At 39.9% G+C, this 24,584-nt stretch overlaps 1 protein-coding gene across 20 annotated transcripts in view; it reads left to right on the forward strand.

The window, feature by feature from the left end:
- Positions 1–24,584, forward strand: part of MCF2L2 (MCF.2 cell line derived transforming sequence-like 2) — a 167,538-nt gene that overhangs the window by 123,281 nt on the left and 19,673 nt on the right. For all 20 annotated transcript variants that reach the window (XM_067002231.1, XM_067002239.1, XM_067002230.1 and 17 more), the window contains 11 exons: positions 1,989–2,055; positions 2,894–3,009; positions 4,324–4,393; positions 8,590–8,682; positions 9,171–9,263; positions 12,851–12,976; positions 17,048–17,269; positions 17,929–18,021; positions 18,411–18,489; positions 19,431–19,503; positions 22,599–22,708. In XM_067002231.1, coding sequence (XP_066858332.1) covers positions 1,989–2,055; positions 2,894–3,009; positions 4,324–4,393; positions 8,590–8,682; positions 9,171–9,263; positions 12,851–12,976; positions 17,048–17,269; positions 17,929–18,021; positions 18,411–18,489; positions 19,431–19,503; positions 22,599–22,708 — 1,142 coding nt within the window. The remainder of the gene's footprint in view (positions 1–1,988; positions 2,056–2,893; positions 3,010–4,323; positions 4,394–8,589; positions 8,683–9,170; positions 9,264–12,850; positions 12,977–17,047; positions 17,270–17,928; positions 18,022–18,410; positions 18,490–19,430; positions 19,504–22,598; positions 22,709–24,584) is intronic.

Genomic DNA, 24,584 nt, shown 5'->3' on the forward strand with positions numbered 1-24,584 from the left:
ATATATATATATATATATATACACACACACATATATTTTAAAGAATGCAGCACCTCTTTGGAAATATGCATTGTGAGTATTAAATAAATGTCGTGAAGTTCCAATTGCTGCAACGTAAAGCTTGGTGAGAATAGATTATTTTAAGTCTTCAGAATCTGGAAAACAGAAACAATAAACAGAATCAGAGCTTTTCTTAAAATAAATGTAGGTTAGAGCTGAAGGTGGCATTTGAAAACTTATAACCAATGGAACAACCTTTTCAAACCCATTCTCCAATTCATGAAATACGTGTGAGGCAGCAGTTCCTAGGTCCACCAAGGGAACCAAGAATGTAAGCACCTTTCACTGAAGTGTGTTAAAAGTTAAAATTTTGCTGTGTATCATTGCAAAGACCATAGCTGTGTGCACGGTTGTGATGTACATGCAGTTTCTGTGGCCACGCTGTCATGCTAATGCAAATTCAGAGTTTGCATGGGAAATTATACCCGCATGTTTGTGTTTAATGTCTCTATTACTGGCTGCCTACGTGGGCAATTGAATGTACAATTTTCTCTGCTGAATCTGATAGCCAGAGTGGCAAAAGTAATTTGAATTACATAGACAGAAGGAGTTAGTGACCACCAAACACCTGTCTGACCCAACAATTTTACGCCGCTTGAGTTCATGATGTAGCTGGATAACTGAACTTGATGAAACATGTTAGTTCTGTCTGAAGCCAACTTTTCATCACTGTAAAATGAAAGTAGTTGACTCCAGAAACAAGTTGTGGATTGCCCTTCTGGTTTCTTTTCATTGCTGTGAGTTGTGGTGGTACTAGAACAGTAGCCATCTGCTCACCCCCTTTGCATCCGGACTGTGCGGTTAACTGCAATAGCTGTTGGAAGGAAAGGCAGATTTAACCAGAACAGTTTTATTTGTTTCAGCCAGTTATAAAAGCAAGTGCTAATGTTTGTAAAATCATTTTATTGGCAAAAGGCCCCTTAGGCCATTGGTTATGCAATTCTCATGAAGGTGCATTGAATTGACATATATCTGCCTGACAAGGAGTAATCTAGTACTGCAAGTATGCCCCAAACACATTTTGAAGCCCAACGGTATATGCAAATTCAGGGAAATATGAACAGAGCTTTTATACAAGTTAGACACCAACATGGCCTGGCTTTCTGAGAGCATGGATAGCCCCAGAGTGCAAAAGTGCTGCTTAGTCAGGAAGAGTGATATATTTTTTCCTCTATAGCTAGACATGACTCTGCTGTTCATAAATATCTTCATTTAAGATTAGTGCAGAGGTTAACTAAGTCCATGCTCCTGGGGTGGGCAGCATACAGCCCTCAGCCATTTCTCTGCCTTGTGGTAGGCACTGTATGATTTTGTCTTGACTTAGACCATTATGGCAAGGTACCTATGGAATCCTAATTACTTTGTAATAAATTTTTTTCTCTAATTAGCTTTCATGTTTTCAGACTTCTGACACCAGCTGCCTGTTTTTGCAATGCTTTAAAGAAAGGAAGTCTAATCAGCAATTTTGTTTATTTTATAAAACAAAGCAAAACAGAAATGGAACATAGCCTTGGGAAATGTAACATCACCTTGGGAAATAGAATCCTATTTTATTGACTATTGTTAGCTAATATTAGAAGAGGAAACCCTTTTAGTTTGCTTTGAGGGGCTTTTTTAGTCTTTATTCAGATGTACAAGTATAAAAATGAAAGAAACAACCAAAATGAAGTTTAAAATAAACTGAAAAAATAATAGTCCAAGAAATATTTAGGCTGTTAAAGCTTACCAACAAGGCACCGTATTGAAATTCTGAGAAATGACCTTTGGAAATGTCACAGAGTTTTTATTTTTATATTTCTTTTTATATTTATTTATTTATTTTTGTGTAGATCAGTAGCTTAACACAGCAAACATACAAGGAATAGCATTGTTTTCTTTCATGTGTGCTTTGCTAAACATTACAGCTCTCCATCTTTCTTTTCTTTTAGCCACATAATCAATGAGCTGATAGAAACAGAACGGGTTTATGTAGAAGAACTTCAAAGTATAATAGAGGTAAGAAATTCTTCTGTAAATTCTTCTGGTGCTTAACCTCTAAGTCATCACTGGGGTTGCATATCCTTCATGGGCTGAGTACTCTCACCTCCCACCTTGTGTTTAGAGAACACAAGTTCTCTGTCAACAAGATAGCTCAGCCTTGGAGATGGAAAGGAAGAAGGATGATTTGATCATTTGCCTCAGGGTTTAAAGGAAGAGGCACCTTCTCTGACCCCAGCCCACAGAATGATGAAAATTGTGGAGTTCTCAAAGTTATGGGCAGAGGAATAGTTAGTAATGATCTGTGGGGGCTGACAGCTCTGATAATTGATGTATCACTCCAACATTAAAATCTGAACTCAGAATATTTTTGTCTCAAAATTTGTATTAAATTAAGACAGTCTGGCTTGTACAAGAAACAACCAAATAATCGAGCCAAATGCCACAGCTCAACAAATAAATCAAAACTAACCTTTTTGCAAGGAAGCAGTGTGGCAGAAAGATAAGTGTCTATCAAACTTAGTAGTTTCTATCCCTGCACATTCCAAATGGCTTTTGACTCCCTGGAATGGCAGTCAAATGATGGCTAGGGACATCATTTAATCTTTTTTGCTGATCCAGTAATCTGTCCATTCACAGTTAAGAATATGTTTGAACAGCTATCAGGTGTAAAAGCTCTAGGGAAAATTAGAAGCATCAGAAATTCATGGAGCAGCAAAGAAGCTGGCATAGGAAAAGCTTTTATGTGCTCTGTTGAGAACAAAAAGTACATAGGCTCTGGGGCTTTTTAGTGTCTCAGACAGTATTTCTTCACTGTAAAAAATAGCCTGGTTTTATTTTCAACTCTCCTCTGCAGGGTTATGCTTCAGAAATGGACAATCCCAACTTAGTACATCTGATTCCATCTACGCTCCAGAACAAGAAGGAAATTCTTTTTGGGAACCTCCCGGAAATCTATGAATTTCACAACAGGCACGTGAGAACTGCTGGTTGTCCTGTGCTCTTGGTGCTGCTGACACTTCTAATCCCTTTATATAGGGTGCTTTGTTACATTCATATGTACACAGGCAGGAAAAGTCGTCCTCACTTTGCCTCTGTGTGTGTCCTATAAAACCCATGTATGGAGAACACCCCTGAGATCATCAATTTCATCTCTTTGCAAAAGCTTACACCTTTTTGTGCATTTTCTAGTGATTTCCCCTGGCATTATTAATTTTGAATGTCCCTAGTGGCAAGTATTTTATGACCTCCCTTGGTACACTGGTAAATGTCACAGGACTAAGTCCTGATGTTCTTTCTCTGCCAAAGCTCCTCTGTGTTGAAATTTTCTTAGTTATTTGTCCTATATTTCTGGTATCACATCAGCAGAAGACATGATACTTTTGAGAGCACTTTTCTTAGGGAATTTTATTGTTCACATGTTCTTAAACCTCTGCAGAAGCCTTGTCTGCACTGTGGACATGCATTAGCAAACTGCACACCTGATCTGGTGCCCGTAACTATAGAATACTGAGAATGGACAAGATTAAGCTCTTTCTGATCCCCTTCCAAAACACAAAACTTAGGGCCACTTATTTTAATTTCCTGCTTTTCTTAGCCTTGATTAAGTAAACCTGTCTGTAGTCAAGGTGAGAATTTAATTATATTGAATAATGATTGCCTGTAAGATGCAACAGTTGAACAAAATGAAAAACAAACTTTTGCAAATTTAATTATTATACCAGAGTAACTTACACATAGTAGAAAAAATATTTTCCAATTTACACATTGTTTTGAAAGAATGTCTTCTATTTTGATAATGTCATTCCCCTTCTGTTGCAAGCCTGGTCTTTCTTTTCCTAAAGGCTTAAGTGCATTGACTGCCAGTGACTGCATCGGTCTTTGGACTTCAGCCCATATTTTCATTGCTTGCTGATTAAACAACTGCATCTCACAGAGCTTTTTTGTCTTTTCTAGCTGCTCTGAAATATGCTTATAACCAAATGGGAAGCGGGTGTTTGGGCTACATATTGGAAATAAATCCCAACAGCCAGAGGAACCAGATGTATGAGTTGCTTGTGAGCAGATGAAGCCATGATAATATTGGTGATTCGGGCAATCAGCTGTGAACCATATCCCATTTTCTAAAATATATGTAATATATTTATTTGCATGTCAGAATTGTTACCTTTCCCATTGAATCTTTTTACTACAAAAGCATAGACTTTAATCTGGATTTATATGGAAGCTAGTATGCAGTGTGAATAGGATGTTCCATTATTGTTTGCTTTCCTTTCTTCTTTGCAGGATTTTCCTTAAGGAGATAGAAAATTGCATTGAAAATCCTGAGCTTCTTGCCCGCTGCTTTTTAAAAAGGGTGAGTAAATCCTTTTGCGAGAATATCTATGGTCTTATCCTACAATGCGTACAGACTTACTCCTATCCTTTCACTCTGATTGCTTGTGCAGATGAGGGAAATTCATATAAGCAGGTATTCACAAATTCATCCACAGTTAATGGGTGTGTATTTTGAAATCTGAACCTTTATCTGGTTTATTGACAGGAAGAGATCTATTACCATTATTTTACCAATGTATTGTAAATCCTGGTTAAAAAAGAGAAATGATCCAAGTGTTTGACCTGCCTGGATATACAGCAGGCACCACCGTACAGTAAATAAGCAGAGAACAGTTAACAGCAGATTGCTCTCAGACTGCAGATGTCTCTGTCTTCTCTCTTTTCTCTGCACCATTCAGGAAACTTACTCCCCTGCAACTGGTTCAGTAGAGTCTACCACCTTCCTTGTGTGGTGAAACTCCACCAGCTCCATAAGCCTGAGGTTGATTCCTTTACTTGTTCGCATAATTCAACAACCAAGTGGGATTCTCGCCACTTGTATGAAGTGCTGAGGGTTAGCTGTTTGTTTAGAGTGAGCTCAGTTTATGAAAAGGCCCAAAGCCTCAGTTTATCATTCAAGTGGTGGCTTTAGTCAGATGCATGTGCCTTTGCTTCCAGTGCCTGAGTTCTGCAGCAACCTCCTCGCTGAGCTCCTAGTCATGCCCCCATTAGCATGACTGTTTCCTGTGACATAACAAAAGGTGCTTGTTTGTCTAGTACTCATTCAGAGGCCCTACTAATAAGAAAAACCTGTTTTGGTGGGTTGCTACAGCTTTCTTATACTCTGACAAAGCAGCCGCTAGAATAAGACCCTGTGTTTCACATGGGAAAGGAAAGAGGAATGAGAAATGGGAAAATCTGTTCTTTTTCTCTGTAGTCAGTGTACCTTGTGCTTCCACTGCACAGTACATCTAGCATTTGCTACTTTTCCAGTGTACATGTTGATTATTTTTTTTTAAAACTTTTAAAGAAAGTTCAAATTCCATGTTTAAATTTTTCACCTTATGTCTTTCTCTGTCAAAGCAGCTGCTGAGCCCGGTTCTCCTCACTCTTCTACCAATATAAAATCAGCAGCACTAAAGCTGTGCTTCAGGTGTCAGGTGAAAGAAAATCAGTCCCTCTGTCATATCTGCTTATCAGCTTCCATTGGCTAGTCAAACCCCAAACGTTTTGAATAAGAAGTTAAATTTTGTGTTTGCTTTTTCCCTGTTTCAAATCTCGCGCTGAGAAGGCAGAAGCCTATCTCCTCAAAGGTCTGTGCTCACACAGAAGCACCTTTGATTCAAGGGCTTTCCCTCCTGTTCTGTTTTTAGAAGAAGCCACATAAAATCCAGAAAGTTGTTGTTTCTGTTGGACTGCCTTTAGGAGGCACAAACAAAAGCCTGGTTGTGTGTTTGTGTTCCCCACAGTTTGGCAGTTTTTTGCGTCTTCCCACTGAGCAGAGGCTTCTGCCTTGCCCTGTGAGTTATGACTGCGCTTGCTGTGCCATGGGGGTAACTGAAACAGCTGCTCTTCAAAGCGATGTCTGGTTCTGGGAGGAAATTCACATTGTTGCAGATTCACTTCTGTTTCTCCTTCTTTGTCCCGGTGTAACCTTCCTGCCACCACAGCATGGTGGGCCTGTAATTAGAAACAGACTGGTACTTTTTGAAGAATAGTATCCCGTCTGATCACGCCGGACCTTTCCAGCCCTGAATCTAGAGCTGCTTGAAAGCATTCCAAGAGCTGCAGTGGGACACCCTGGTGCCTGGCTGAGTCCCTCCATCCCCTACATATCATTCCCTTCCTATGTCCCCACCCATTCTCCCACCTCCACCAGTGCCACCTGGTCAGCTGTCACCGTAAATACAAACCCATCTTCTCAGGCGATGGCAAGAGCAGTGCATGGAGTTTCAACGTATATTTCTCCTCTCTGACTTCTCTCCTGGAACACAGCAGCAAAATCGGGTGCAAGATCAAACAGAAATACCCCTCTTGTCCTCCCTCACACTTTGCCTGACCTTGTTAGGGCATGGCCATCAAGTGAACCAAACCGCAAGTAAACCTGCTCAACTTTACCCCTATGGTATCTTGGTATAAATACCATCACTGAGGTACTTGACCTTGCTTAAAGCTCTGTGTGGCACAGATGCTCAAAGATGGGGTGTGTGCTGAAATGCCTCGCGGGATGGATCTTCTAGCACTTTATCAGCAATGAGAGGAACACTCTAGATTGGTCTGCCAAACCTGGGGCTGGGAAGAAGGAAAGCTCACTAAACCAAAGCAACAATGCTTGGGAAGAATCGAAAGGTGTGTCAGACTGCTTACAAACATATGCCAGGTGAGGTGCCTGGCAGGAGTGACTCACCGTGGATTACCAGTTACTTATTCATATTGCAACCAAAGAAAAAGAGAATAATTTGACAGGAATTGTGAAAGTACTGTAGCACCTGACCAGAAACCTTGGTGTTGGATTCAAAGAGCTAAATTCTGATCTCAAGGAAAATATATTCATAAAGCAGCCAGCAAAGATAAGTGGAACTGTGCATAATATGCCATAGAAATACACTGTGAGTGAAAGCTTACAGAGATCCCAGGATGCAAGTCACCATGGAAAGGAAAGTCATAACAAGATGAGCACGGTGTGAAAGTACCAATGGGAAGTCAGAACCTCTGAATATTGAAACAGAGATGTGTGAAACATTTAACACTAGGATTTGAGAAACTAAATAATTCATTATGTCTTGGAATTTTAGAGTCTGAGCCTAATAATGTTATCAGTAATGTTCTCTTCCTTACACACACACTATTACAAAAATTAAAAACTGGATCTAAAGATATAGGTATCAGCCTGAGCTGGTGTCACTGATGCATGCAGCAGTAGATTGTGTTGGCCCAGGGCAGTTCCACTAGGGCAGGTTACTGGTGAGTTGTTGGTCATTTTACCTTTTCTTTATGTCAAACAGGTACTTGTCTTTTGCCTCTGCTCTTGACTGTCACTGTTTCTGGTCTTGCCCTGTCCAATTAGGTTTCTATGGGCCAGGAACAAATAGTAATGCTTGATTACCCTTTATAATTATTTTAATTTTGTGAGCTTTACCCCCTGCTAACTTCCCTCCAAGGCAACATGTACAAACAATTCTATTTAGGTGAAGAAAACTCTTCACTTCTTTTGAAACAGCACCATTAGTATTCTGTTAAGTTGCAATGGAGCTTTTTGATTGCATAATCCTTGACACAGTGAGATGTTCATGGCACAGTTCTGCTTTTACATCTGATTCATCAGGGTGACGCCAATACTGGGCTATAGAAGAAAATACCAGCAATACTGCTTTCTTCTAGTAACTATCAAAAAGAAAATGTTTTCGCTGTAGCAAGAGTAGGTAGGCACTGTCCAGTGGGCTGAAAGCACAGAGGAGAGAGCCAGGAATTCCTGGGCTTTATTTTTGTCACCACTTCATTAACAGAGGTCATGTCCACTAGGTGCAGACAGAGATAAGAAGCTCCAAGCTGGTCAGACACAGCCAGCCCTGCTCCATGGTGGTGTAGCTGCAGGGCTTCTGAGCTGGTTGGGGTCGTGGTTAGCAAGCTAACAATCTGGCAGAGGAACATCTGTCTGTCTGGATCCATCCATATAACCTAGGGAGCTTGAAATCTCTCTGGGCTTTCATAGCGATTGCCTTTGTTTTCACTGAAGTCAATGAAATATCGCTGTGGACTTCAGTGGGAGCACCTGGAGTGTAGTCAAAGGTAAATACAGGTCAAGTGAGTCTACCACGTCTAATTTGGATAGGACAGTTTAAGCAGTTCTCCCTGCCTAGCCTAGAACAGCAAGACGAACTTGCCACTTACCATTCTGTGCCAGTAGCATTAAAAAAGAATTGCATTTCTAATTGTGCGATATTTTGTTTTCAAATAATCAATTACCCTCTCAGGAATACAACAGTTTTGCAATTAGGCTATGTGTCTTTCAGTCTGCAGTCTTCTTGCTTTGTGCAAATCTCATTTTCTGGTGCATTTAATTTATGAAAGTAAAGAGCAGGTTTGGTAGCTTCAGTATATTTTTACATACAGACTTATGACTGTGAATTAATTAATTCTATGTGTTAGGATGGCAGGTAAGAAAAAGTATGACTCATGGCAGATGCTTTGTGGATCCTTTCTTCTTACCTTACTTAAGCTCTCCTTTTCTTGCAGAAAGAGGACCTCCAAATATATGAAAAATACTGTCAGAACAAGCCAAGGTCTGAAGCTCTCTGGAGACAATGTGGAGACAGCATCTTTTTCCAGGTGGAATTGCATTTCAGACTAGCAGTGGGAGACCATCAAATGTGTTTTCCTTCTTCCTTTTCTTTAGAAAACTTAGAGAAAAATAGAGATTTTTCTGCATGGTCCTTATCCTGATGGCAGGTGCTCAGTATGTGTCAGTGTGCTCTCTGCAGGAGGTTAGACAGAATAGTTCCTGGACAGGAGCCTAGTTCTTCAGGTTATAGCCAAACCAAAGAATTGCTGGCTTCTTTGCAAATCCCAGGTGATTGCAATCTCATGAGCAAGGCATGCCAGATTTTGACACCAACCTGAGCTTTTGATTAGCTCTCATTTAGATACGTTTTCACCGTGGCAAAAGTAACCTGGAAACTCCTATGCAGACGGAACAAATTTCTCTCTCAATTAATTCACAGACATACTCATTTTAGATTACCAAATGATAGTGATCTTGGTGTCTTGCCTGTATTTCAAGGAGCAGTGATATTTTTCTTCCCTGTTATCTCTTACAGGAATGTCAACGTAAATTGGATCATAAGCTTTCACTAGATGCTTATCTTTTAAAGCCAGTCCAGAGAATCACCAAGTACCAATTGCTATTAAAGGTAAATTCTCCACGAGAGTGCAAAGGATTCCATTGCATAACTTGTTTTACTTAAATAATTGCATATCAGCATTATTGTCTGAAGGACTACCTGGAAATAAATCCTCTCTCACTTCTTCAACAAATACTTTGTAATGCTAAGTTGTAAAATGGTAACAGAGTCAAAGAAAGGACCTCCCTTTAAGGATAAGTACTTTTATTAGTTTACTGGGAAAACAAAATAGCATATGTTATATAGCAAGTATTTTATTATTTTAATTTAAACAGAAATTGAAAATGGTTTTATTGGGTCAGTGTGGTTTTACAGTTTGGAAACAGGAACTGATGCTCCAAATCCTGTCTCTGACATCCAACCCCATTTAACAGAACTCTTCCAGCTCTCTGAACCTGCTGTTTACCCATAGTTGTGACTCAGATCTTTCAGAAGGATCCAATCCTTTTTGGTGCCTACATTTTGAAGACCCAAATAGGAATAAGTTGTCTGTAAATTTTCCACAGGATGTATATAGAAACCTCTGTTTTCATTTGGTTGAAACTGTGAGTGGTCCATGCTTGAAATTCTGTCCTGAATGGAGCAACAGGAAATAGATACTCTCAGGCCAATTAAACTTTTTGAAGATGGAGGCTTAAATTCCTGTCTTAATCTCCTCAGTTCTTAAACATAGCCAATGTTTGCTTATTTTCCTTATGGGAAGGCAGTGAAGATGAATTACATGCTGTTCTGAAGCATCTGGACTTAATGCAGTGCTCTGTACCGTCATGAAATCTAGTGTGAAATTTGCAGTGAAGATTTTAGGCTCTAATCTTATTTGCTAATAGCTATCATGGCACTGGTCAAATTATGCCAGTTTAAGCCATGTGAGGATCTGGCTGGTTACACTTGTGCAGTATTTCTGTGACCTGTTACTGATTTTATGCAAAACTCTAGAATCCAGAAATCGATGGAGGTTATTAAGAAGGGTACTGACACCAGTACATTTGTATCAGCTTAATCCAGAAATAAGTTTGGCTCAATTTTTTGAAACTATTTTTGAAAACTTTTTGAAAACATTTTTGAAGCTTTCTCACAGAAGGGAGAAAGGAGAAAATGTCAAGGTGTTCAGAAGAGCAAGAGTAAACCAGATTCTACTTTTAATTTGGAATATGACTGTAAATAAACATAAGATTAAATCAAGGAGTAAAATTCTCAGTCAAAACGGGTTACAGCCATTGGAGTTGAAGCTGGTCAGACCAGTTTTGTACATAGGAACAACGCTTTGGCAAGGACATTTCATTTGTCAGGGATTATGAGATCTGTGAAGATGGTGCACTAAGTCCCTGGCAGCAGGAGCTTTTAGGAGTGTAGGAAAATGGGAGTGTGAAAAATTGGCAACAAAGAAGTGCCTCAACTGTGTGCCTTGGTGTGCAAGGGGCAGACTAGTTTTAAATTCTGATTGCAACCCTCTGGTTTCAATCAGTTCAGCTAGTATTAAAACCTGTAGCCCCACTATAAGGATGGATACTATAGGGATCCATACTGGTCCTAGAAATTGTGCAACAGGTACCATAAGAGGCTTTTAGCCTCCAAACCCCACTTGCCCAGGTATTTGGGGACAGAATCCTGATGTTCTGGGTTTGCAAAAACTACTTTTTTTGCAGTCCTGTCTCACAGGAGAACAAGTGCCTCAGTTTTTGGAATAAACAATTTCCAAACTCAAATATGGCTGAAAATGATGTACCTGAATGAGAATCATGTAAATGGCCATGTAAGGCTATTTACACCATGAAGATGATGAGGGAAAAATTACCGGAGTCTTGATGCATTGCTGGGTATATTTCTGGGGTGTGCTTTCTATTGGCATTATGGTCAGTGTAGGGAAAGAAAACTAAACTTACTGTGTAGTTCTTAGTCAGGTCCTATTGTTGCAACACTTCATTTCTTGTTTTTTTCACCTTTTTTATTTCTGAACTAAAACTTGCATCCAACCAAACACTTTTTCCATACCACTGATAGATGTATAGGATGTATACGGCATGGACAAGTCAATAGTGATGACTAATTAAAAAAAAAAAGTCTAACAGCTAAGAAGTTTATTCTTTCCGCTGAATAGTGGATACAGATTCCAAGCATCAAAATCGTAGGTCACAGTAGGTGCCAGTAATCAGTTATGCTACTACTTTTGGTTACGGTCATCTTACTTTCTCTGTTCAGTGGTGGGAATCCTGATTGGCTTTGGTTTCAGATTCTGTGGTATAATCGTGGTATCTTCCAGGTTCTTTGAGATTCGTGACTTCTCAAGACTGTACCAACCACATGTGGATTTGTATCTGTTAACCCTTTTTCCCCAGATACTTTTTTTCCCAGTCTGATTCTGATTTCAGGTTGATACTTGTTGGCAAGTACTTCATCCTACACAATAAAGTAAAACAGCAAACAAACAAAACACAAATTTGTGCATCTGAATAAGGTTCAAGCTCGTCAGTAGGCAGCGGATGTGTCTTTCAGGATTTGCATAAATTATATTCATTGGTTCCAGGAAGAGAACTAGGTCCTGAGCTATGACTAGAATGCTTCAAGAAAAAAACACATGAAGAAATAAGAAAAGTCATCCTTGTAAGGAGCTCTGCTGGGCTAAGTAAATAGTTGGCCCTAAATACTTGGAACTCTAAATAGGATCTCTATGTGAAGTGATTACAGAAACTGAGCCCTCAAAAGGTATTATTTGTTGATTTCCTTGCTTTGGGCACATGTAGCTTAACTCGTCCAGTTTTGTTTCTTGTCCAAGGGGATGGAAGATAGAATGACTTCCCTCATTTCAAGCAGAATATAATATTTAATATATTTTTTTCTATATGTGAGCATTGTTCTGTGATATGACTGTCCCTTAAAGAAGGTTGTCACATTTGCAAATGTAGATCTGTAATTCGTAGTGAAGAGGTAAAGAATAAGAAGTGGGGAGGATTTATGGTAATCTTTCTTACTTCCTCCCCCAAAAAATTAAGGTCTGAAAAAGATATTTCATAGATTAAAACTTCACATAATTTAGGGAAGAGAGATTTGTGAGATGATTTGACCATAGTTTAAGCATCTATACAGGAACTGACTTCTTCCCATTCAAAATTTCTTTATCTAGCAATTTAGCAAGACAAGAGCTTGCTAAGACCTAATGACTGGAACCTCAAGTCTGACAAATTCAGACTAGAAATTAATTTATATTCTTAGTAGTGGGGATACGCAGCTCCTGGAGCAAATTACAAAGGGAAACAGTGAATTCTGTAACACCAGAAATCATTATATTAAGTTTGAGTCTCTTTTATAGGAGGTATGGAGTAAAAAAACAGGATGTAATTCTGTGATGTGCAAAAGATCATTGTAAACATATCAAAATGGTCCTATCTCATCTTTAATGAACCCATAAAACTTGAAAATGTGAAAAAGCTCAAAGTGTCCATCCTCAATGACAATTCTGGTAAATGTCCTGTTTTATTTTATCCTACATATCTGCTAATCTGTTTATGCAGCATGAACTTCAGGGAGGATTGCGTTATGGTGGCTTCAGGTATAAGAACTTCTCAAGTAGTTTTTTCATCTTTTTTTTTTTTAATCAGGAAATGCTAAAGTGTAGCAAGAATTCAGAGGGTACTGCTGAACTGGAAGAGGCCCTGGCCACAGTACTTGATATCATCAAGTCAGTAAATGACTCCATGCACCAGATAGCTATCACAGGATATGAGGTATTATTTATTGTTGTTCTTACTGTTGTCTTGATCCATACAATGTTCATGTCATCACTAATCGTGCTGTGCCCATGGCTGGTACACTTTGTAGGAGCCTGTGTCACATTCTTGAAGGATGCCTCTCAGTGGCATGTTGTAGTGACCAGAAAGACATGTTAACTTATCTGTCACGTGGGGATGGATGATGAATGTGGGGAGGAAGCAGGACAAATGCAATCCATATGAGTAATCACACACAAAACTCATTTGTAGGTGACAGGCAGCAAGCATGACTGACGTAACTTAAGAAATTTGCTGGAACTGTCTGTGACCCCCAATGCAACTCAAGCATTTCCAAATCTTTTGCTCTTAGGAAGGAAAATTTGGCTTCCATTTAAAGTGGGTAATAGAATCCACCCCAGTGACTGGCAAATTCATTATCTGAAATGTAAAATAACAGTCACAGTACAAATAAAAGGCCATGAATGTATATATCTCTCTACTGAAGCTCCACTGAAGTCGTATGACTTGCAACATCCAGTACTGCCTTCAGAAAATGAACCCTTGAGTGAGAAGTGGAAGTGATTGACGTGTAAAAGAGAAACATGTCTGGTGAAATGAGGCCTGAGGGTGATGTGATTGCCCATTTTGAAATAGCTGCAGGGTGAAAATGTCAAGGAAAAAACGTACAGAACAGCCTGTTTCAAAGAACTATTATATCAGAGTAACGGGGTTTAGTCTGAGCACCAGAAAAACAGCATTCTGTGCAGAATGTGACTGCCAGAAAAAGTGTTGGGGTCTGTACTGACTGTGTCTGGGTGGCAAGACTTATTTTGTGTTTTGCAGGATGGAGTGGCTTCAGGAATTTTAATTTCTATATTTTTCCCTTTTGTTCAAGTGCATCTGCATCTGGTAGCTGAGTAAATAATGCCCATTAGGTCAGCATTATTTTATAAATGAATTTAAATGCATGCTTAGATATTCATCATAGATCCATTGCTGTACACAGTTGGAGGTGCTCCTGTGGGTTGTGCATTATATTTAAAATGAGGATATGAGTTCTTATCCTGCAGTATCTGTATTGAGTTGAATGTGAAGCGGTGGCCACCTCGTTATATTAGTAAACACATAGACTAGCTGTAGTTCCTGTGGATTAGAGAAACACCACAGGTCCTAAGCACAGTTTAGGTCTCCCAAACCTGAGAAACTTAAGTAAAGAGTATACTTTACTCCAGTATTCTACACAGCTACGAGCTGCACCAAGTTGATTGTGCATGGTTGCATGGATTACAAGTTGATCCATGGAGTCTTGTACTATATGTCTTTGCATTGAGAGCTGGGCTTAGATTAATAATATAGCATGAAGTTTCCTTCTCAGTTTAAATTAGCAGTATCTTGTTGATACATTTTCCATCTGATTTTCAGGTTTTTTCCACGTAGGAGAAGCCAACTATATTCATATTTGTTGGCTGGACAGATATAGTTTGTTAGTTTTTTAATTTCTCCAACAAACAAGGTCAAATCCAGCACCTGACTATTTCTGCCATTGAAAATTCTTTCCAAGAATTCTTAAAGAATTATTTACAAATAGTCCCTTTTCCACTTCTACTTTTGAATTTGTCAGACTTGCATGAAATGCCAGGCAGTAGCCCCAATAGTAGTAGACATTTACCTCTGCTTTATTGTCTGGACTGAAAGATGTGAAAAGGTACAACATGGTTGGATGTGTAGCCCAATGCTGACAGCATTCCTGAGATGGTTTGTTACATGATTATTAAATGGGGGTGAAAGTGTAAAAGTAGATTAATCCAATACTTTCTTCTACCCATTACCCCAGTCCTTGGTGCTCAGGTCTGATGCCAAATCAACACCTCCCATTGCTCATAAAGCCACACCTCACCTTGTGGAGTCTACAATGCCCACACAGGCACGGTAGAAATACTTGCCTAAAACACCTTTCAGAGATGGATATTATGCCAGTGGAAAAGCAGGTTTTGTGGCAGCTGATGAATGCTCCTAATTGCATAGGCAATTCTGTTTCTTGGAGCTGTGCACATACAGTCTTGAGGAGCTGAACTCTTATGTAAGAAATTGTCAATATGGAAGGTTTGGGCTTTTTTTTTTTTTTTTTTTTTCAAAGCCACTAGAATTGTAAAGTAAAGCTTGGAGAGCAGAACTTTCAGAGATGTTTCCTACTATCATCCTAATAAATCTTCGTGTATTCAAAACGTTAATTTGTATTCAATTTGGCCTGGGTAGTTTGTCCATTAGGTATGCAGCACTTGAGCCATTCATACGTATCTCTTATCTTCCATAAGCATGAAATGCAGTGTATTGTTCTGACAGGAAATAATTATATCTGAGATAATGATGAAATCGTTCACCTTAAATAAACTTTCTTTAGGACAAAATATCTCTGTCCACTAGCACAAGTTACCGGGAATGGTGTCTTCCTCTCTGTATTTCTGCCCACACTGAAGACAAGAGACCAGGCTTTGTAGGCTAATATTCAAAGTCTTTTGTAGAATTGCTGCAAACTGCCATCCCCATTCATCCTTTTTCTCTCTGCAGTTGTGGCCTCCCACTTCAGTAGCTATAATCCCAAACCTAGACCCAAGACTGAAAAGGCATACCTATCACAAAAGTTGAACTGAGCTTCTGGATCTCAGTGCCGTATTAAACAGTGGCTGGAGTGACAGGAGGCTCTCACCACTGTAAAAAAAAAAAATATGTATTTTTGATTTAGCTTTGCATTTCATCAGTATGCTTTCCACAGGCTTGTGGTTTACACCAGCATGCACATGTAGATGCAAACATACACAGTCCTGTATGCAGAAATAAGAAAACCCAACTCTCTATATTAGAAATGGCAGATGGTTATAGAAATGACTGAGTCTTTTGGAGAGTCTAGTAGTATCCTGATATGAAGTGGAAAAGTACCTCAACGAACCCTCATTTTGCAGTTGGATCTAGGTTAGAAGGAGGAGAGCGTGAGAGAGACCAATTTGCACTCTGTGCTTTAAGAAATCATTCCCACTCAGAGACAACATCTTTACCTTATAATCAACAGAACATAACAATGCTGAAAATATGTCCTTTAATAATGAACCAAGCTTATTCCCTAAACTACTTATACAAAGCACTCCCAGAAAAACTTGCCATTAGTATAATTATACTCATCATTAGTTCTAAAGCCCATTACTATGTAGATGCTGCCATGTCCTCTATCCACATATTACTATGCTCTTTAGTACAGAACTGAGCTATACTTGTTTGTGCTGCTTGCATCTGAGCCAAACATCATTTACATCCATTGAAGTATTTCCCTGTAAGTGGTCCTGTCCTCAGAAAAGGGCTTTAACTCAGAAAGCCCTGGTTCCTGCTTGTACTTTCACTCTCTCTCAGATACTTTTAGGGCTCTTTGGTGCATATACTCGCTCTTTGCCCAAGGCTGTACAGCATTGCATAGCTTTCAGATGGTGAGCTAAGAAACAATTGACAAAGCTTTTAAATGCTGTTTTGCAACGGGAGGGAATTACACACCTACATACCTCTGAGCACCAATCTGTGTCTCCAGACATCTAAGTGTCTTTCCAGTTCTTGTCCAGGGATGCATACATAAGAAGTTCATAGCAGAGAAGAAACCGAACCTGGATCTTTCAGAGCCAAGGCATTTGCTTGGATATCTGGACTGCACTGGTCTTTCATACTGCTTTGGGATCAGGAGTCTTGAAACCCAATTCTTGTCAGAAAAAGACACTTCTGTGGTCAGCAGAGGACAACCAGTGTGTCAGATCCAAAGAGGTCCTGAAACAAACCTTAGACACTAACTGTGAATGGAGAGACAAACCGGGAATTATGGACATAGAAAACAGTGGGTTAATGGTGATAGGAAGAAACCACACAGGTTTAGCCAGCAGATATGAGCATATGGGCTTGCAGATGTAACACATCTGCTCTCCAGTACAAGGAATGCCTAGGCACATGCCTCTGCCTGGAAACTTAACCAGCACTAGAGGAAAGGACTGTGCCTGAGATTACCCTAGTTTGAACATACAATGTAGGTTCTCTCTTTTCCTTGCCTGCTAGGGGGATGTTAGTGAGCTTGGTAAGCTGTTGATGCAAGGTTCTTTCAACGTGTGGACTGACCACAAGAAGGGTCACAACAAGGTGAAGGACTTGGCTAGATTCAAACCGATGCAGAGACACCTCTTCCTCTACACCAAGATGCTGCTTTTCTGCAAGAAACGAGAGGAGAACACAGATGGTCATGAGAAGACAGCTTCATACAGCTTTAAAAATTCATTAAAGGTAATAAATGTGATAATGGGAAAGGGGGGAAAAATAAATCTGGCTCTCACAATACAGGGAGGTTTCCACATGGAGAGCTGGAGAAGGTAGCCATATCTGGAGCTATCTCGCAACCCCGAGTAAATGGAAGCTCCTGGTTTAGTTTCAGTTTGGAGACAGACCCAGCCATATGTCCTGCAACTTCAGATGTGATTCTTGGTTTTGTAACTCACTACAAACTGGCACCTAGTGTCCCTTAGAGAGGAGCAGGGCTGAATGGACTCAGATCTGTGATTTTTCTGCCTATAGGCACTATAATCACTGACAGCAAATTGAAAACCTCAAACTAAAAATTTCTATAGGTGGACAAGAGTCAGGATAGTGTTGAAAACCAACCTGCAGTATGAAGCAAACAAAGCAAAGAAGATAAACCCATGGTCAGATATTAGCCGGTGTTACTTTTGAGCATTTTTAAAATTATTTTATTTTGCCTGTGACAATCAAGAAGATGAGTGATAAGTCAGATGTTGAGAAATACATGTTCTGAATTTTTGTTTTTAATGACTCCCTAAGGTGCAGAAATGAATGCAGCCTTTTAAAAATGTATCTTAGAGGAGATTGAATTTAAAGACTGTTGACATTTTCCAGAGTCCAGCTTCTTTTTTTCTATTTTCAAACAGATGAGCACTGTGGGCATTACAGAAAATGTAAAAGGAGATAACAAGAAGTTTGAGATCTGGTATAATGGCAGGGAAGAAGTCTATATCATTCAGGTAACAACAATCCTTTATTTCTAAGGATTATGTTTTCTTTTGATATAATTACTTCTAAGGAAGTTTTCAATGTTGTGACTTTCATTGTCCTGTACAGTCATTCTGTTGGCACTAAAATTACCAATATGTCATTGTGGAAATTGTTACAACTTTGGGCCAAAAAGAAAGCAAAGTAATGGAAAATTACTTGGGGGGTTGGACAGAAAGGCAAGGACTGGACCTTAGATTCATGGTAGCCATTCCATCTCAAAGAGTGGCCTTTGCTTTCTTTTGATCTAAAAAAAATTCATTCCTAGGTGAAACCAAGATCAAATGTAGGTCAGGGCATCCAAGGAACTGACATCACGCTTTAACTAGATCTGCTTTGCCTTTTCCTTTTGTATTCTCAGGCATCTTCTGTTGAGCTGAAAAACACTTGGATTTCAGAGATTCGCAAAGTCCTGACAGGACAACTGGAGGCATGCAGAGGTAGGACACAGTGTGATCCGATGATGTTGCCTTCCTTCTGTAGCTGTGTGTGACATCGTGGAGCTGGGATGAGTTCTAGTGTTGTTCAGTACTACCAGTGAAACGAGCAAGAACAGATCTTCTCTGCAAGGATGAGTTGGGTGATTGCAGCAATGCTGGGATTTAAATCCTCGTGTATGAATAGTTATTCCACTCACAATTAGTCTGAGGAACATGATTTCTGTCTGTTCTCCCTCTCAAGTGCAACCTTAGAAACATCCATTTACATCAGCATGTGAGGAGATGGGGTCCTGTTCTTCACTCTGTCAAGACTGACACAAAAGATCTCCTTCCACACAAATGAATGCACACAGCAACTGTTCCCATTCTTTGCTTTACTTTGTGTTTGATTTTTTTTTCTGTATGTGAGGAAGTATGAGGGCGGTGATTGTTTTAAATATGACTATCAGTAGTCCTCTCCTCTCCTCTCCTCTCCTCTCCTCTCCTCTCCTCTCCTCTCCTCTCCTCTCCTCTCCTCTCCTCTCCTCTCCTCTCCTCTCCTCTCCTCTCCTCTCCTCTCCTCTCCTCTCCTCTCCTCTCCTCTCCTCTCCTCTCCTCTCCTCTCCTCTCCTCTCCTCTCCTCTCCTCTCCTCTCCTCTCCTCTCCTCTCCTCTCCTCTCCTCTCCTCTCCTCTCCTCTCCTCTCCTCTCCTCTCCTCTCCTCTCCCTCCCCTCCCCTCCCCTCCCCTCCCCTCCCCTCCCCTCCCCTCCCCTCCCCTCCCCTCCCCTCCCCTCCCCTCCCCTCCCCTCCCCTCCCCTCCCCTCCCCTCCCCTCCCCTCCCCCCCCCCTCCCCTCCCCTCCCCTCCCCTCCCCTCCCCTCCCCTCTTTTTTCTTTCTTTTAAACAAGTAAGGAAGCAACTTACACAATTTGGAGAAATTCCTTTTTTTTTTTTTTTTAACAGAAGCAAGTCAATTACACCAAAGAATCACTGAGAGTGTATACCATGCGCCAATGAATTCCTCCAATATAAGCAGGTAACTACAGCTATCATGGCATATCAGGAAGATGTCTTTTATGTGCCTTTGTGCCTTTGCAGGACGTAAATTCTTAGTGTTCTGTTTAGCTTCCTGAGTACAAACTTACTAAATTGTCTTTGTATTCTTCAAAGGCATGTAAAGGCAAATAAAGGTTTTGCTCATGGGGAAACTCAAAATTGCAATGCAGAATTCATTTCAAAGATCATCATTTGATTTTGCAAAAGAACCATATGCTCCCAATTAACTTGAAGTTTAGATATTGGAACATTTTCAGGATGTTAAATGGAGCTGTCAGCAAATCTTTGTAATGACCCAATTGCTGGGCAAGTTTAATATGTGAATTGGCATGGCATAACCGCTGTAAATGTTTCCTTGTGATTGCTTTAGCAGGACAAACTAAACCAAGAGATCCCAGGTAACACAGCCAGTCTTTGAGAGCTCTGCAATTCAATGAAAGAAATTTTAAACAGATGCAGTTCTGTTAATTCTGCATTATATTCTCTCTAGGCTTGGTTGTATTTCAGAGATGCTTTGTTTGAAGTTTAAGCTGAAAAGGTTTACGGTGAAAATCTTTCAGCAAAACCACCCTTGAGATAGAAGGAAAAAATTGTTCCAGTAATCACAAGAAGATTTCAAATCAATCCAGATGTATATCCCTCTCACAAGGCTATTAAAGTGAGAATTTTCAAAGTAGAAATTATAGACAAAATATGACAGCAAGAAATTAATTAACTCCAGGAAGAAAAGCCACGTGATTAGATATTTATCCTAGAGTGGATTAAACCAGAGAAAAAATGAAATGCTTGTCCTCACTCTACCAACCACCCCAGAGAAAGAGAGGTTAGATGCTTCTGCTCCAAATGCTCCAAATTGTTTTAAAGGACAGGAAAAATATGGTAAGTCTTCATGAGAGAGCAAAACACAAAGTACCATTATATGCCTTACTGACTGGCATAAGCTGAAGTCACCTTGGTCTTCTGTAATGTGTCGTGGAGAGGAGCAAGGGCAGAGGAACTGCAGCACGAGATGCCTCTGCAGTGGCTGATGAGAAACTGGTTCCAGAATTCTTCAGACTGTGGAGCCCCTTCTGCAGCCTGTTTTGGGAAGCTGGGTGGAGGCAAGGAGAGGAAGGAAGAAGTTAGGCTTTGTGACAGCCACCTGCCTGTGCATAGTCTGTGTTTGTGACTGGCATGACTAAGCAGCGCCAGTTGTGAAAGGTGTTGTTATTTAGCCAGTGGAGGATAGTATTAGCCAAACAGCAGCCAGCATCATCAGTGCTCTGCCAGAAGTTGGAGGCTAATTAATTAGTGAGATGTTATCTAAACATTGGAACACCCTCTCCCGGGTTGCCCTTGTGTAAAAGGCTATTGCTTGTTGGGAATTGTCAAACCTGTACTGTCACACTGGGAAAATCTGTTTGAAGGAAATTCCAACCCGGTCCCCAAGCCACATCCATTCACTGACAGAGTCCCCTTTCTTTGTTTACATGCCATTGCAACACTTGGGTATGCAATTCCATGAGCTAAGCCAGGGCTGGGCTGACTCGGGATTGGAGCTGGGGTTTCTGCAAAATAAACACTTAGAGCTGGAGCCTTTGATCCAGGTGGTTATCACATGTCCCTAAGTCCTGTTCAATCTGTTTAAAACCTCTCTTCGTAAATTCTTCCCCAAAGTTTCACTGTTTAATCCTGAAATGAGATGTCCTGTGGTATCTATTGCTGCTGTATCCCTCTGAAGGGATGGTTGCTGCATTTCAGTGGTAATTAAATGATCCCTTCTTATTGTTTTCTAATCTATTAAACATAAACAGTTTAAATAGAATATTTTTCTAACTGTTTAACTCTCTTGGAAATGACTGATTAAGTCACACATCCACGTAAAAATATCCTGTGCACACAGATAGACACTAGGAATTTTACTGCAGATACTGTTTCAAAGAAGCTGGTGTGTTTTCTTGGTGTCTTTCTCACAGCTGTAAATCTTTAACTCTGTCAGCTGCATGTTTCATAGATATCTCAGCCTAGATGAGAGGGAACAGAGAAAAAAGAATAAGGAAATGTGAGTGTGCTTTGGATTTGTTCCCATATTTATTTTGAGCCCCATTTTGTATCTGACATCAGGCTGCAAAATCATATTTTGATTTAGTACAGGAGGTAACAGAGACCTCCATTAATGTTCCATCAGAAACAGGTCAGAGGTTCAAATACAAAGCAGTCCCATGCTGTACTTATGTATACTTGTACTTACAAAAGGTATTCATGGATCTCCAAATGTTTTGAAGATTTTAATGTTAACTTGGACTTTCCTTTACAGCAAGGCAGACCCCATGTATGTTAAGAAGAAAAGTTCATATGTTAACTGTAAACAGCAAAGTAATTGCTGATACATGTTAGTAATGAGCATTTTGGGACAGAGTATTTCAAATGCGTAGAAATAATGACATGGGTGGGACATCCAGTCTGCCAAAGATAACAGTCAAACACACAAACTAAACCACCAGGCATTTGCAAAAAAAAGGAGGATAACAACCTTGCAGCTCTAATGCCCTACAAACCTGGGGCAGGGTGCTCATTCCTGTTACAGATGCCAAAGTACCTGGGCAGATCTTGCAAGACGGATCCCCTGGTCTGTGGTTCAGTTGTATATAGGTATATCCCACTTGGATTCATGTTTTCAAAGAGCAGAAGAAGTTGGGAGATCCTGGAGCCAATGGAAACCGTATGTTTGTCTACACATGCTATGACCTCTACATGACTATCCAATACACATTTCTCTCCTGGGGTCAAATACACTCATGCTTCAAAGAACCAAGAACTGGGGTCCTCTTTTCTAACCCAGTTTCTCACCTCTTCCTTCCAAATCTGTTGGACTTGCAAAAGGTGGAAGGAGGCAAGGGCTAGAATGACTTCTTCACCATACATGCCTACACAGATGCAGATTTTTATAGAACACAGTTTTAAAACCTGCTTTTTACTCCTTAAATTAAAGTTTCAACATCTGATGGTAACAAAGAATGCTTAGTGCTGATATCTGAGTGCTCCATTAGGTATTAAGCAGGAATGTAACTGTTTTTGTATTTCTTTTGTCCAAAGGTATAGCAGGAAGTCATCAAACATATATGAAAACAAATCCGAGACATCAAATGTGGAAGCATCTAACAATAAAAACAGGAATTCCAGTCCCAGTGCCAGACAAAAGAGAGGTAGGAGTTCTGAGACAGAACTTTCTGCTTGCAAAGGGTAATATTTTTATTTTTGCAAACTCATTTCTAGAATTTGATGAGGATACTCAAAATGTGTGTTGCTTAAGTCCAGCATCAAAAATCAGGGCTACAAATCCGAGTGAAACTTCATGAATACCAAAAAGTGTTACCAAGTCAGGATTTTTTAAGTCTGAGTTTTGATGCATTACAGTGCTCTTTACGCATTTTTGTTTTTTTAAGTATGATTTTGGAGGTATAGTATGTGCATTTTAAGCCTCTATATCCTGGATAAATTGGTTTCTAACCATATTTAATTTTAAGGTTGTCTATGAACTTTCCTAACAAATTTCCTTACTTTATGTCAGAGATTTTCTTGCCTCCTCTGTGTATAGGTTCCCTAATAGTGTATAGTAAGTAAATGCACATGCAGTCACTGAAAGTCCCTCTGTTATTTGAGGGTGTAAATACAATAGATATATTCTACACAATGCAGGTTTAAATGAGCATCCAAAAGAAGCTGGATCTCATCTGGCAGTAGCAGGAACACCACTTTCTTTTTTAGGTACTATTTTGAAATGGTGGAGGAAAGCTTTTTTTTTTTTAAATTATTATTATTTTTTTAAAGTATAAAACAGAAAATTGCAAGATTTTAAAAGAAGAGATGAATATCTAAATTAGGCCAAAAGTAACAACAAAGACCTTTATTAATAGAGATGGTCAAAAAATATTGAATAGTTTTTCTTTGAAGAGTAGGCTATGCACCAAAAGATTTTCTTCACAGTAAGCTTTCATCATCAGGAGAAAGTTATGGATTCTTCATGAAAAAATGCAATTTCATTAATTAAAAACCCAATTCAGTAAAAATTTCTTTTTTTAAAAAATGTGAAATATTTTAAAATGAAAAAAAAGAGTGGAAAAGCGATCTTTCATTTTAAACTCATCAACCCTACCTTTTAAAGTTTTCCAGGAAAATTATTGGTGTTTTTTAACTGGTCCAACTTGCACATGAGCGTGGGAGCTGGGATCACCCTATATGCTGATTTTCATTCTGTCTTCTGTTTTCCCATGAGCAGTTCCTTAGGGCTCTCACTGTAATTTCTTTCTTCCTCACTGCTAGCTCAGCTGAGAGCCACCTCATGCTCTGGTATGTGGCTGCTCCTGCAGGGCTGAGCGGTGAGTCACTTCTCTCTGTGGGATTCAGGGTGTGTGCGTGCATTCTGCCCTGCAAAACACACTGTAGAGAGAGCCAATGGAAGACCTATCTGGCTTTAGATGTCTCACCTTAATTTGAAGCTTTAATATGTGTCCCTGTGAGGCACCAGCGCCTCTAGCTGGGACTCTGCAGGGGCTGAATTCAGTCATTTTAAAGATGTACAGTTAGGTCCTACCCATAAAGGTGCATAGGAATCGTTCTGTGACTCTGGGGCTGTGCTGGTCTGCAGTACACATGCTGCATGGAGTCTAGTGCTCTGCTAAAATTGTCTCTTTTGTGCCACCTACTGACTGTATCGCTCCCAATATCTATGTAGTTAATGTGAACACAATTTTCAAATATTGTTTTCTTTCAGAAGTACGGAGTGTGTGTGTGAGTGTGTGTGAGCTGCTATTGGCAAGGTGTATCAGCTTCATCACTGTTATGGATAAGTGCATGTGATTATGTGTTGTCCACGTGTAAAACAGTAATTTGTGTGGACCTGATCGGTAAATTCAATGATGTGAAACTATATGGGAGTCAAGTCCTGCAAGAACCTTGAGATCAGCCAGTCCAAGCACCCTGCTCAAAGCAGGGTCAGCTGGAGCAAGTTGCTCTGGGCTGAATATGTCCAAGGGTGGAGATTCCACAACCTTCCAAGGCACACAGTCCCAGTATTTAACC

Source organism: Anser cygnoides, chromosome 9 (genome assembly GCF_040182565.1).
Source record: "Anser cygnoides isolate HZ-2024a breed goose chromosome 9, Taihu_goose_T2T_genome, whole genome shotgun sequence".
Taxonomy (NCBI): domain Eukaryota; kingdom Metazoa; phylum Chordata; class Aves; order Anseriformes; family Anatidae; genus Anser; species Anser cygnoides.